This window comes from Rhinatrema bivittatum, chromosome 11 (genome assembly GCF_901001135.1).
Source record: "Rhinatrema bivittatum chromosome 11, aRhiBiv1.1, whole genome shotgun sequence".
In the NCBI taxonomy this organism is placed as follows: domain Eukaryota; kingdom Metazoa; phylum Chordata; class Amphibia; order Gymnophiona; family Rhinatrematidae; genus Rhinatrema; species Rhinatrema bivittatum.
The window spans coordinates 57,115,020-57,130,675 of NC_042625.1; the positions used below are offsets into that span (position 1 = coordinate 57,115,020).

At 40.7% G+C, this 15,656-nt stretch overlaps 1 protein-coding gene across 1 annotated transcript in view; it reads right to left on the bottom strand.

Annotated features, from left to right (window-relative positions):
* The window catches only part of SUSD2 (sushi domain containing 2), a 195,603-nt gene that overhangs the window by 173,361 nt on the left and 6,586 nt on the right, over nt 1–15,656 (bottom strand). Inside the window, 1 exon segment of the mRNA XM_029571685.1 lies at nt 15,430–15,471. Coding sequence (XP_029427545.1) covers nt 15,430–15,471 — 42 coding nt within the window.

Consider the following 15,656-nt stretch of genomic DNA (forward strand, 5'->3'; position numbering starts at 1 on the left):
ATGGGGGTGTGCATCACATAGGGGAGGGGGGGGGGAGCAAACGAGCTTCCAGGATGCTTTCAGCAGTGGCTACCGAGGGGGAGGGGAATTTTGTGTATCGGCTGCTAGTGGGGCAGGAGACTTAACAAAAGAACTGATAAATTGGGGTTCTGTTGATGTTACTTTGTGATTATCATGTGAAGTGTGCAAGGGAGAAAATGTACCCCCAGTGATACATACACACTCACTCACCCCCCACCATATCAGATACATACCAACCCCATATCCCTTCTTCACACATCTCCCCCACAGATGGAGTTGGCAAGGTAAGCCCCTAGTAATACATATATACTTGAAATAAAACACTAAAATAAGATGTTGTATACATAGATATTTATTATTTATTTACAGGTTTATATACCACAATATTACCCTACATGTGTTCACAGCAGTTTACAACATAGACATTAATGTCCTAAAAATAAAATTCATTTAAAAGCTTATATTTATTTACATATAGATTTGCTGCCTTTGTAAAATCTCCTTTTAATTTGGCCCACTGTTGTTCCACATCACCCATTTTCTCCTAGTCTTCCAGTTCTTCCTCTGCGTACATCCCCATTTGGACAAAGTCCATATTTGTGAAATTAAAAACTCAGGTATTTGTGTGAGTTCTCTGTATACTATTCACAAAATCGAATCATATCATCGTATGATCACTGGTGCTCAGGTGGGCCCCTATCCGAATATTACATTTGCATTTGTAATAACAGATTTTCCAAGAAAAATAAAATAACTTAAAATGAAGGTCCCTAAATATAACTTTATATCTGCATGGATACTTGAAAAAGAAAACATTCAAAGAAATTATCCTAGGACAGTCTCAAAGCCAGAAAACATTATCACATGCTTGTGGCTCTTTGGCTGATGATGAAATTATATTAAGATTATTTTATGAAATTAGTTTTAGATTCCTGGAAGATTATTATATCGAAATAGGGTTGATACTGGATCAAAACAATCCCCAATAATTGATAAGTATGGATCAATATATGTGCATTTCCTGTAACTTAGCAAACATGACAGTTTTGGGAGCACAGTTCTGAGAGAACTGTATATGTCATTAGTGCTATTGACCTGATGGAGGGAAACCATCACATTCTTTGCAACAGAAATACCCCTTCAACCTTTCATTTTATGAAATGAAGTGCTCAGAATTTATGTAAAAGCTCTGTCTTCATGTTTTCTTGCTCTGTGGTGATGATCTAACTTAGATTCTTTTTTATTTGTTTTATGAAGCAATATATATCTTTATTTGAAATATAATAACTGATTATAATTATGAAAATTGTTTATGATACACTTTACTAATATTTAGTTACATACCTACTTGTAGATGCCATTATTTTGATTCTCACATACATGCTATCTGCATGTCCATCTAACATTCAGATAGTATTTTTTTCTTTTTTAGAAAGAACTACAATAGATTTTTGAAACAGGGGTTTGTTTTTGTTTTTCACTTCTTGCACCACCGGTGGGTGGGGACTCTGGGGAGAGATAGGTCTTACACCTGAGTTGAACTGTTCCCGATATATAAAATATAATGATCAGCAAGCTGTGCACTGCTAGTGGGAGATGCTGATGAGCAAGAATCTGAGATCATATTTCATCACAGGATGGAGAGACACACAAATAACTGAACACGTGGAATTTTTCTTAAACAGGCCAAGCTAAGCTGAAGTAGGCATGACATTGGAAAGGTTGCCTCTATATTCAAGCCCCGGGACGTGCGCATGTCCCAGGGCTTGAAAAAAGGGGTGGGGCATGGGCATGGCCAGAGGCCTCTGAAGGCCTGCTAGGCCGGGGAATCGCACGTGCAACCTACGCCTGCCCAGAGGCAGGTACAACTTAAATAATAAAGGTAGGGGGGGATTTAGGTAAGGCTGGGGGGTGGGTTAAATGGGGAAGGGAGGGGAAGGTGCGGGGGGGGGGGGGGAGGGAATGGGGAAAGCCATTGGGGCTCCCCTAGGGCTTGGTGCACGCAAGGTGCATAAGTGTGCACCCCCCTGTGTGCGCCGACCCTGGATTTTATAACATGCGCGCGTCTGCGCATGCATGTTATAAAATCAGGCATAGATTTGTGCGTGCCGGGTTGCGCGCACAAATCTACGCCCGCGCATAGGTTAGAAAATCTGGCCCTATGTGTTTTATAGTCCTGTATGATTCCAATAATTATTTACATTTCTAGTACATTTTTAGGATGAAGTTCTCCTTTTGCTAGAAGCAGTTTGGCACCTTTCTACCTACACACATTAAGTGGAGACATGACTTAATTAAATTATAGGAAACCACTTATTTGGAGTGAGAGAGGAGATAGAGAGTTAATGGTTTTGTGTCTAATGCACGATGTTCCTTACTAGTGTTGAGGGCTGGAAACAGCTGGAAGCTGCCTAAGATTAGTATAATTGGACAAAAGTTTTATGGATACATTTTTAGTTTTGGGACACACATTTCTGAACATGATATATAGGGGTTGAATAATAAGGTTGGATCTTTAAAGGTTTAAGTGTCCATAATTTTAGAATTATGTTATACATGACAGTGAAATCACAGAAACATATTATCCTTCAACTAAGAGAAATAACAGCTACTTTACAGGATCATAGATTGACCCTGAATTTGCTGTTAATAATACCAGGAGATCTATGCCATACATTTCAGATCACTTAATTTAACTATACATTTAGAAGACAATTATAAACTACCCCCTAACAGTTAGTTGAACCAGAGTGATGAAAGTTTTTAAATATTTATGGAAATAAAAGTCTTAATCTTATTTCCTTGTTTGCACGTTGTATTATAGTGGCTTTTATAACCAAAGATTATTGTTTTTCTCATGCCCATTACTATATATGAAATACCACTTAGATCAAGAACTGAGAATTCATATGAAGGAGAGCTTGTATATGCTACAGTGTGTCACACAATATAATTTTTTAATGAAAGTAGTATAAATAAACTCATTTAATTGGCTCGCTAATATAACATGAGGCAGTGGTTCTCAACCGGTGTGTCGCGACATACCAGTGTGTCACCAAGCACACGCAGGTGTGTCACCACACTTCCCAGTCCCCTGCTGACCCAGCTGCTCCCTCTACTCAAGCAAGATAGGTCCTCCACCCGGGCTTAAAACGCTGAAAGCCCGGAGGAATGCGGCAGGAGAGCTGGAGTCAGCGGCACCGGCATGCTCTCTTCTTCCTGCCCCCCCCCCCCCCCGTGGCCCGGAAGAGGAAGTGGTGAGCAGCGGGTGCGTATGTGGGAAGAAGAGACCATGCTAGTGCAGGCAGCGTCAGCCCGAAGAAAAGAGAGGTGCAGCCTGAGGAACGAGCAGCACGGCTCAGAGAAAAATGAAGAACATCGTCAACCCCCATGGCCGATGGGACTCCTTTCTCCATGAGGGCTGAAAACGAAGTAGATTGCTGCTGCCTTTAGGGTTAGAAGTGGAGGAAGCTGCTGCTGCCACTAGTTCGGGGGAGGGGGAGAGTGAGTGAATGAGCAAGCATGTGTGTTTGAGATCCTGTGTGTGTGTGAGAGAGCATGTAGGTGAATGATTGAGATCCTGTACATGTGAAAGAGAGTATATGTGTGTGATTGAGAGCTGGTTTAGGTGAGGGAGCATGTGAGTATGTGATTGAGAACCTGTGTGTAAAAGAGAGAGAGAGAGAGAGAGAGCATGTTTGTAAGCATGTGACTGAGAGTCTGTGTGTGAGAGAAAAGGATAGCATGTATGTGTGTGATTGAAAGTCTGTGTGTGTAAGCCTGAAAAGATAGAAAGCATGTGTGTAAATGTGTAATTAAGAGCCTATATAAGTGAGAGAAAAAGCATGTGTATTTGTGAGCCAGTGTGTGAGAGAGAGAGAGGAGAAGGTTCCTAGCTAACCACCCCTCCTCCTGCTAATTCAAAACAATCTCAGGGCACCTGGATATCAAAGTTCCCAGGTATGCAGAGCAAAACATTTTTTGTATCATTATTTTTCATTACTGGGTCTTTGTGTCTGCTATTTTAAAATATTTTATTGGTATCTAGAAATTTTTGATATGAGTGTTTAATTATTGGATATTCCATTCATCCGCTGTTTTGAAATAATCTGTTCTTTTTGTTAGTATGGTTTTACTGCTACTGATTTTATATTTCTTGATTTGTTTTATAAGGATGGGTGATGTTTCTTTTTTTTCCTTTGTTGCACTGCAAACAGAGACTCTGGCTTGTTGCGGTTTCCAATTCAGTTTTTGTCTGCATGCTTCTAGTTATGCATATTGGTCTTGTTATTCTTTGTTAGGTGAGGGTCAGCACATGTGATTCAGGTGAGGTTCTCTGCTGGCGTGTAGTTTCTGTGTAGGGCTCTATAGCAGCCTGACTAGGTCTGTTTTCCTAATAGGAGATGTATTGGTGTCTTAAGTCCTGGTGTAATATTTTCAGTGTTGCCTTTTCTTAGGTAAGATGGTTACTGTTAAGTGCTGGAAACTGGTGCTGTTTTGGTGTGGGATGTTTACCGTTTATACAATTTCTGTTCAGACAGAATATGTATCTTTTCCTTGTGTCATTTTTAACAATAAAAATAATACTGGATCTTTATTTTTTATTTCCACCATAAATTGTAATGACCAGTGTGTCACACATGTGAACGTGGTCTGTCAGGTGTGTCACGATGGGAAAAAGGTTGAGAACCACTGACATAAGGTATCACTAAATCCACATTTTTCTTGACAATCTTATGGGTGTTTGTTTTGTTCCAAGAGATGAGGATGGATTGTATTATGATTATTTTGGAGAGTTATTTTTAGATTCATGGAAGATTATTTTATGTGAAGGTGGGGTTGATAGTGGATCAAAACAATCCCCAATAATTGATAAATGAGGATCAATATATGTACATTGCACATAGATTAGCATAAGGATCATTGAGGCCTGAAACTGTAACACGCTGCTTGGTACTAATGAGCTGAAGATAAGCCGTGATACTCTATTCTTTCTACATTTGTTTTTCTAAGAGAAAAGACTGGTAAAAGTCTGTGTTTGAACCTTTTGGGAGTCAGACAGTACCAGGATCTTCCGCACTTGGATATGTGAATGTGGTGTGATCTGATTTTCTCTCTCTCTATCATGGTGTGGTATGTCTCTCTTTGGCCTGTCTGCCTGTATTTGGTATGGTCTGCCTGTAATTGTAGTGTGATCTGTTTGCCTGTGTTTCTGAATGTGATGAGTCTGGTTATGGGGTATTTGCATTTCTCTTATTGACTGTGATGTGACAGTCTCTCTATGTGTGTCTGGGCATGGTTTTGTTTATCTGCTACTTGGTATGTCTGTCTCATTATGTGGGAGTGGGTGTCCTTTGGTCTGCATGTCTGTTGTAAGGTGTATTGTTCTGTGTAAGGTGATATATCTGTGACTCTTTGGGCTTGTTTATGTGTGCCCCTCTATCTCTCTGGTATGGTCTGTTTGGGTGTGGTGTATGTGTCCATCTGGTTGTGTTATGTTTGTATTTCTCTGATTGTTATGTATCTGTATGGATGGATGTGGCTTATCTATGAGTAGGTATGGAGTATCTGTCTCTGTGTTTGGGTGTGGTGTTTCTCTATCTCTCTGCCTCTGGTGTGCAGTATCTGTGCCTGGATGTGGGATATATGTGGTTTGTGTTTGTCTGGGTGTGCCTGGTGTGTCTGTACCCACCTCTGTCTGAGTGTTTTATATCTGGGTCTCTTCATCTCTCTCTGGTGTCTATGCCTGTTTGGATGTGATGTGGTATCTGCCTCCTACTTTCTGCAACCTGAAGAGAATCAAAACTGGAATTTTGAGCTTCTGGCTGTCAGTGTGATGGCTTGCTATTTGGCAAATGGTTCAACAGCTGATTGGTTGGTGAAAGACTTTGACACCAGGCCAGTAATCCAAAATATCATGTGTGTTTGTGCGTGTATTTACATATATATAAACAAATACAAAAATGGAACTCTAATGGTAAAGCATATAGCAAAAGAGCAAATTTATTAAATATCACAAAAAATATCAAAAAGTGTCAAAAAATACAAAGTTCATATACACAGAAAAAAACTTAGTAGAATTTACAAAACAACATAATGGAAAAAAACTTAGACAAAAAAATAGTAAACTCAAATAGGAATATGAAACATTCTGATACAAAACAAATGAAACAAAGTCCATGATCCAAAAAATTACAATAATACTACTGCATGAAAAGGCACAACCATTTGATTATTGCAGGAATAATTCCTTAATTATAAAGCTATATACAAAGGCAAATGCAATCGCTCCACTTTCTTGTCAGACCAGTTCCTTAATTGTAAAGCCGTGTGCTGAAACGAGTCCTCTTGCCCCAACAAAGGCCATTTGTTTCACTACATAAGCAGCATTCTCAGGGGGAAGTTTTTTGTTATAACAAGTATCCGACAGAGTCTCCAAGAGTAACAAAAGGTGTGCTATTTTCACTGATGAAAAATTGAACGCTGAGACTTTCTAACAAGATTCTTTTAAATCTTCACTGAATAATTGCAACATTGTCTGAACTCTCTTCACTGCCAATCTTCAAAACCGGAAATCGGCATTTTGATGAAGCATGAGAGCAGAGTTAAGCTCCAGAATGGGAAGTTTATGCAACTAAATCTTTTGAACTTTTTATGCTGAAGGATCCATTGGAATCTTAGACTCAGAAATGTCAGTCACAGGGTTTTCCCCTTCAGTAAAATAAAAGAATGTGACAGAGATCTACTACATCATCTGATACTAAACCACTAATTAAAGAACCCTAAACCCTGGAATGCCCTTCCGAAGGAAGTGGTGAAGACCAGAACTGTGAAGGACTTCAAAGGGGCGTGGGATAAACACTGTGGATCCATAAAATCAAGAGGCCGTCAATAAAGAGTGGGTGGCTCGCCAGAATGACGGCTACTGCCTGGAGATAATACCCTTATTCAATAAACATACACATGGTTACTGTGACTCCAATATCACTCTAAGCTACAACAGCAAGAGGAAATGTGGAAAAAAGGATTCACACTCACAAAGTGGGGAGTAGCTGGCTTGTTACGGCGGTTACTACCCCAAACCAAATAAGCCTGATACTTCACTTTCAATGCATATCCAGCATAGCTCTCTGCTTCAACGGCAGGGGAGAAGAAAAACTGATACTTCACGCATAGCTCTCTGCTTCAACGGCAGGGGAGAAGAAAAACTGATACTTCACGCATATCCAGCATAGCTCTCTGCTTCAACGGCAGGGGAGAAGAAAAACTGATACTTCACGCATATCCAGCATAGCTCTCTGCTTCAACGGCAGGGGAGAAGAAAAAAGGATTCGCACTCACAAAGCGGGGAGTAGCTGGCTTGTTACGGCGGTTACTACCCCAAACCAAATAAGCCTGATACTTCACTTTCAATGCATATCCTGCTTCAACCGCAGGGGAGAAGAAAAACTGATACTTCACACATATCCAGCATAGCTCTCTGCTTCAACGGCAGGGGAGAAGAAAAACTGATACTACACGCATATCCAGCATAGCTCCCTGCTTCAACAGCAGGGGAGAAGAAAAACAACCAATAAGGGCTGAATAACACAGTCTGGGTAAAACAAATAAACATGGGTGTAGCTTGCTTATTGCGGCGGTTACTACCCCTACTACCCCTAACTAATCAAGCTTGATATTTCACTTGGTTGCAGCTCCATCACTGCTCTCTACATTAATGGTGGGGGTGGAAGAGAAATAGAACCAAAGAGCAAAGAGAAACAGATAAGTATGAGAAAAAAATGTGAAGCTTGCTGGGCAGACTGGATGGGCCGTTTGGTCTTCTTCTGCCGTCATTTCTATGTTTCTATGTTTCTATGTTTCTAAACCAAGTAGGATATTCACCTAATATATTGGTTATGCTTGTTTCCCCTGCATGTGATCCATTTAATTCATAGCTCAGGAACATTTACATTTGAATTCTGAGCTTGAAATCATTTAAATTAATGCCATTTTAGAATTGGTAGCGGCATTGATAGGTACCTAAAAGATCCAGGTCACAGTCCATAAGCCTCCCCAAGACTTTTATAATTATCACGATCAACAGCTTTCCCCCTCCCCAGAACAATCTCGTAAAAACATATATTTGGATATCACACTTTTAAATATTAAATTTAATTATCTCTATTCTATGTTCCCATGCAGCTGTCATCAGGGAGTCATCCTATATGACTTGTGATAGGGAAACCACCTAGTTAATTCAATCCCGATGAGGGTCCCATGGCTCTCCACAACCCCCTTTTAACAAAGTCCATCCATGCAGAAACAGGACACCTCCACTAATAAAGCAGGAGGCATTGATATGAACATTTTGCACCACTGCCGCAAAGTGCTGGTCATGAATGTCAGTGGCATCTCTAGTCAGAAGGACCTTCTATGCCAGGGGTGGGCAAATATTTTTTAATTGGGCCACATTACTGGTGCTTATCAGAGCTGAGAGCCAGAGACCCCCTTAGAACTCCATGAATGGGGGGAGGGGGGGCAGATACACTGGCAATTATAACCCACAGTCAGAGGACCAAAGCAGCAACCATACAAATAAAAAGAATAATTCAACACAATTAACAAATAGAATAACATAAAATAGTTAAAAACTCAAATAAAAATGTTCCAAACACCTATAAAAAATTTCAAAATGGACACATCAAATAATGCCCAATGATTAAAACTAGTAAGGATATTAAAAAATTCCCCACTCTCCATACCTGGGAACTTTTGATTTCCAGATGCCCCAAGATTGTCATGTATTAGCAGGCAGAGAGGAAGGGGGCAGGGTTGTTACTCACACATGTGCTCTCTTTCTCTCAGCCACAGACATACACACATGCTCTCCCTCACCCATACATACAATGCTCTCTCGTCCATCCATATATGCATGCTCTCTCGCATCCATACCCACAATCTCCTCTCACACACACACACGACACTGCTCCCCCCCCCCACATATCCACAAACATGAACTCACTCTCACCGATTCCCTCACACACACACACACATGCACTCACTCTCACTGGCTACCTGACACACACAAATATGCACTGACTCGCACTGGCTCCCTCAAACACACACACCCCAGGCAAGCTTCCATTTATTCTCATACGCACACTCCCAGGCAGACTCCCATTCATTCTCTCTCACACACATACACACACATGATGGGCTTGAAGCCTCTCTTGCTCCTCCTCTGCTGCTGTCACAGCTACCGTGTACTGGGAAGAGCTGATCCATCATCCAAGCCCGCTCTGCTGCTCCACCTCTCTGCAGGCTACGTGGTATTGAAAATTCTCTAGTATAGCACCTCCTCCATGCTGATCTTGATCTCGCAATCAGCACAGAGAAAATACTGTCCTTGCGAGATGTTAATACAGCAAGGCCTGTAGAGACTACGAGACGGGCTCAGTTCACCAGGCAATGCAGATGCACAGCTTCTGCACCACCGGGCAAACTGAAGAGATGGGCCTCTTCCTTTCTTTGCCGCTGGTGGGATGGGGTCCACCACCAGCCACACAGGCATCTTCTTTTCACCTCCGGTGGGATGGGGTGCATCAGAGGACACCCAGGTCTCTCTATGGCTGGGCAATGCTCCTCCTCTTCCTGCCTGCTGCATCTCCTCTTCCTGCTCTGCAGCTCTCTCTGAGGGGGACATCATCTCTGACCACCGACATCCAGGTCAAAGTCATGAACAAACAGGGTCACAGTGTCCATAATGCACTGTGGTGCACAGGCACCACCAAGTTTAAAAAGAGGGTGTGGTTACAGCAGTTAGTGTAACTGGGTTTAAAAAAGATTTGGATAAGTAAAAAATCCATAAACTGCTATTATGGTAATTAATAAACAATGTAGCTTGTGATTTATCTAATATTTGGATACTTGCCAGGTACTTGTGACTTGGATTGGCCACTGTTGGAAACAGGATACTGGACTTGATGGACCCTTGGTCTGACCCAGTATGGCATAATTTATGTTCTTAAGTAATTCTTCCTCTCTTTTTGAAGATATTCTAAAAGTTTATGGGACTATAAATGTTAAAAAAAAAATAAATATATATATATACATACATTTTTTTTGTGGACATATTTTTTTGAGACCTACGATTTAAATCTATGGTAACCCTCAGCTACCCCCCCCCACCTTCCAACCCCCCTTCCAATCCCTCATTCCTACCCCCTCCCTCGGAATACCTTGTTACCCCAAAAAGCCAACTCTTATCAGTTCTTACCAGTTTTGACACGTTACTCCCCAAGCTTAAGCTGTATCCAAGTTTTTCTCTCCCCCTGTTCTATGTAAGACAACTTTGTCACTGTTTTTTATGGTTGCAATGTAAACCGGAGTGATAATTAACTCTGTTATTTGAACTTCGGTATAGAAAACGTATAAATAAATAAATAAATTTGAAATAAATAAGGGGAAAATTGTTTCATTGGATAGTCCAGCCCTGTTGGGCAAAACTGTCCTTTAGCAATTAAAGGTATCCCACTTATGATGGTCTCCTTAATAGCTCTGTTACCTTTGGTTATTTTTGAATAATGTTTTTTCACCTGGGTAGTTTTTGGTCCTTTTGTGGATCTCTTTTGGTGCATAGAAAAGCACAGAATTAATAAAAAAAGAGAAAGAAAAGCAGTTGCACACTGTGGCTGGAACAGGGTGTGACCCTGGGAAAAGATGCCAGAGTTGGCTGTGAGTGTTGTTTGTGGAGGCAGGGTGTGTCCCTCCAGAAGTAAGCAACCTGGTCTGGATCCAGTGGGTGTACTGCAGTGCTGGTTAAAGAAGAAAGAGAAGTCAGAGGACTTAAAAGGAATGCATAGCTATATTCTTCTGTGTAGTGGGAGTTCCCCAGTCTCAAGAGCTGGATGAAAAGGAACTGATACTGGAGGTTGGGCAGATGGAAAGGCCAGCCAGGCTAATAGGGCTTGCGAAGCCATTCCCAGATGTAACAGATGTCCAGAGAGAGGAATGGCTACAGACGGTAGTAGATATAAGGCTTTGGCCACAAAAATAGACCAAATGCTACGCAAGATGTGGTAATGCACTCCTAGGGAACTGGTAGGCAGCATTATGGTTGGAGAGGCTTCTGGGTGCCAAGAAACAGGTGCTGTGGAAAGTCCAGAGGTTAAAGCTGTAGAGCAGGGTTGCCAACTGGCTCCAGATTTTCAGGTCAGGTTGATCCAGTCCTGGTTTTTCGCCCCTGTGTGCAGATACTTAAAGTCTTGCTTTTGTTAGGGAGTGCAATAGGGAAATCAGAATAAGTCCCAGCATGCAATGGGGTAAAACCAGGCATATTTTAGATTGGCCACAGTCTGATGCCACCTGGTGGTGGTACCAGAGCAATATATACATTCTTGGATCCCTTTGAGGAGAACCAAGAAAAAAGACCAATCTAAATTAAATTCAACATAAACCAGTTAATGTGCCTGTAACTCAAACATGAAATACAGTGCACAGGGGAAAATCAAATGTTGAAGTGTAAAATATAATCCAGGGGGACAGGGGGTGAGCAGAGCACATTATATAGTGCCCACTGGCTGGCGAAGGCATCTATTGAGCCAGTAGACACAGCGAAATAATGCTCTGCTCGAAGGCAGGAGCGCACCAATGCTCAGAATAAGACTCACAGTCTATGGGTACTCCCCGTCCAGTTGTTGCCTCCCAGACCTGTGAATGGCAATTTTTGCAAAGGCTAGGAGGAAGTTGACGAGGAGGTCCCTTGCTCTATGAGCGGTGATCTGGGACATAGTGCATCCAAAAATAAATATGTGGGGAGAGAAAAACAAGGTGTGCTGCGAGGATTAAAGGCTCTGCAGATATTCTGAAGTAGGGAGTGTAAATATATTTATTAAAGGAGAGTAAATACACAGATTCAGGTCACTGAGAGTATAACATAAGTTGAGTTTAGAATACAGCCTTTTCCTCCAACACGGAACTGTGTTTCGCAAAATGCTGCATTGGAAAGGAACAAATAGGAGTGTCTTTTGAAGAAATCAAATAAAAGTAAAACAATTAACTCTAAACAATCCATGTTGGGTAGAGAGTTACATATGCAAACCACAAGGAATGGTAAATCAGCAGAGAACAGAACAAGATAAATGAAACAAAATACACAGTTGAGATCCAGACAGGAAATGCACTAACTGTGGTAAACAGAAAGACATAAAATGCCATTAATAAGATACATGTATCCAAAAAAAGGAAAATCTCATGAACAAAAGGTTGGGAATCATTGATCCATTTCGAATCAAAAGCCCCCATATACAGATTCGCTAAATCAGGGGCCATGGTGGCTCCCATTGCTGTTCCACATACCTGTTGATAGAAACTTTGTTCATAATCAAAGACATTTTTAGTCAAAGCTATGCGTAATATAAGCTGTCAAAAAATCAGAATGTATCCGTTGAGGCTGGGGACGCAACTCAAAATATGCCATGGCAATTTCTTTCATTTCTTCTTGTGGGATATATGTGTATAATGACTCCACTTCCAGGTATATCGATGACATTTTCATTTTATGTCAGGGGACACATACACAATTTAAAAACTTTTTATCATGGTTGAATTCCTGTAATTCTTGTTTACGTTTTACCACAGATTTTCAATCAAAGATCAATTTTTTGGACATCACCATTAATAAAACACCAGATGGTTTTGATACTTCCTTATACCGCAAACCTGTAAGTAGCAATACCTTTTTGCATTTTACGAGTGCACATCCGCGAAGGCTTAAAGAAAAGTTACCAACGAGCCAGTTTTTTAGGATATGGCGCTTGTGTTCATCTCAAACAGAATTTCATAAACATGCTGTCAACCTAAGTGGCCGTTTTTTGGACAGAGGATACCCTAAATCCTGTGTGAGACGGGCATTTTTGAGAGCCAAATTCACAAATAGAGATTGGTTATTCTTGCCACATACATCTGAGAATAATAGAGAGATTTTGACATGTGTGATTCCCTTCTCCCCGATGGCATCAATGATGAAGGAAGTCATTTCCTGCAATTGACACATTCTTCAGAATCACTCCAAATTTGAAACTGGTCCCAGATTTACTTACACCAAAGGGACCAACCTAAAAGATCAATTAGTTCATTCAGATTCCATGCTTCCACAAATAAGTCAAGAGCCGGGTGTTCACAAGGCTTGTGGATCATGCTCGGTATGTGATGTGATGTGTGACACTTCATATGGAATTTCAGTGAATTCTTCAGTGACGATAGGTTTGAATCAACACACTACATGTAGATCCACAGGGGTAATATACATCATGATTTGCCCCTGTAAGTTGATCTATGTGGGGAAAACCACACGACAGCTAAGGGTGAGATTGATTGAACACCGGTCGAGCCTGGCTTCCAAGCGTTTAAATGCCCCGATAGTCATGCATTGTTTGGAGAATGAGCATTCATTCAATGATTTAAAAGTCTGTGCCATACAACAAATTTTGCTGCATTGGTGGGGGGGGGGGGGGGGGGGGGGAGACATTAATAAAAAGTTGATGCAAGCTGAGCAAAAATGGATACATTATTTAGACACCTTACATCCTAAGGGATTAAATGCGGAACAAGAATTAAATGTCTTTCTGTAACATATCATGGAGTTGCTGACGTCATTTTGTTGACATCTTTGCTGATTGGCTGCTCTGCTCTTTTTAAGTTGATAGCAGGCGGTAAGGTGGTCTCTGTTCCCGTTGGATTCAAGTCAGTCTAGACAAGAGTCGTCCTGAAGAAGGTTGGAGTGTGCTCTACCAACATCAGATAAGTGATGAGATTATGTCAAATGAACTTACTAAGGTTTTTTGTTTGTATAGGAAACTGTAAAGCGAATATTGAATTTAAGCGAGAATTGTTGAAGTGGAGTGCCCTTTAAATATTGGCGGGAAAGGTTGAACATCAACAGCTCCTGAAGAAGCTGTATAGCGAAACATTGGCCGGGTGTCGAGCTGATACCTTTTTCTGTTTTGAAATTTTGGGACTACAGAGAGTTGAAAAAAAATATATATACAAAAAATTGAAAAATATCGATTTAAAAAGAATATAAAAATAACATTGCAATGGACTTGCACCGCAGATGATTAAAAGACCGGATGGCTTCCTTTAACAAATGAGCAGGGAAGTACGTCGTCAGGCTTGCTGATGCGGTATAGACATTCTGTAGTATTGTGTGTGGGTTTGAGTGGTGCTGAGTGAGAGGGTATTTTTTTTGGCATTTTTCCTTTTTTTGGATACATGCGTAATCAGATGGAGAAATATTAAGCTCTTCTTTTTTTCTGTATTAATAAGATACATACATACCCATAAGAGTCAAGAGTAGAAATTATCAACAATACATTTTCAGTTAGGGGAGTGAGCATAGCTGTATGAAAATAAAAATAAAAATTATATAAAAGGGGGAAAAAAGGGATTATACTTAATATTGTTTAAAAAAAAAGTCAAATCAAATAAAAACGATGGTGAAATGAAAAGGATACCATGATGGCAGAGAAGGTCTGGTTTAACAGAGAACTTGTAATGGAGTCAGTAACAAAAGGAAGCTGGAGGAAGTGGTAAATGAAAGAAAAACAGGATCGGATGAGAGAAAAAACTCAGAGAAACATCAATGAAGTTCAAAAAGGGGGGGGGGGGGGGTGGATGGGAATAAAAGGTTAAACAATTATTACCATTTCCGCAAAAAGATGCCAGCTACGGTAGATTTATTTGGATGATGCTGGGAGTCTTTATTTCTTTGACAGGAAGGAAGAGAACCAAAGCTGGTCAGAAAAAGCACTCGGTAGAAACTCCAGGAGCAAAAATAGGGAACTGTAGTGAAGTGGTTACATACCATATCAAGAAGTACCTCAGCGGGAGCCATTTGTCATTAAATTGTCATCAAGAAACTGTCATTAAATTGTCATCAAGAAACTGAAAACCTGGCTGTTCACACAAGCTTACTGTTGAAGGAACCTCTTTCAACCAACATTGACTCTCACCCTTTGACCTCTTTCCTAATCCCTCCCCCCCTCCCTGTTTCCAGTCCCCACCCTGACTGCTCACCTCTCCATGTCTCCTCCTCCCACAGGATATATTATGTTATTTATTGCCTAGGATAAATCTCTGTTTATGTCTCGCTACTCTATTGTTTTTCGTTGATTAATTTTATCACTCTCCAGTTGTTATCGTTTTAAATCTTTCCTGTCTTCCATCTCCCATGTTTTCGCTGCCTGTTTAATGTAACTTTACCGGTACGATAAGACCTCGTCTTGAGTATTGGTATAGTAAAAGAATTTAAATAAATAAATAAATAAATTGGTGAGAGATACACTAAAAGGAAAGGAGGGAGAGAGAGACGATTTAAAGTGAAAATAAAAGGTGAGAGTGTGAACAAAAGGCTGTAAAGATACATACCAGAATGTATGCCCAATGGCGTCAGGTCAGCAAGGAATAAACCTGCAGATATAGGCCCTGGGGTTAGAAAATGCGCACAAAAAATTGTAAACAAAGGAGTGGAGCCAAATGACTGAATGGTGTGGCGGCAGCAAAAAAAGAGCTACAATGGCAGAATGAATGAGAGAAATGTAAACAAAGAGAAAAATGTATTGTGAATGGCAGAAAAAACAAACTTTACACATTTA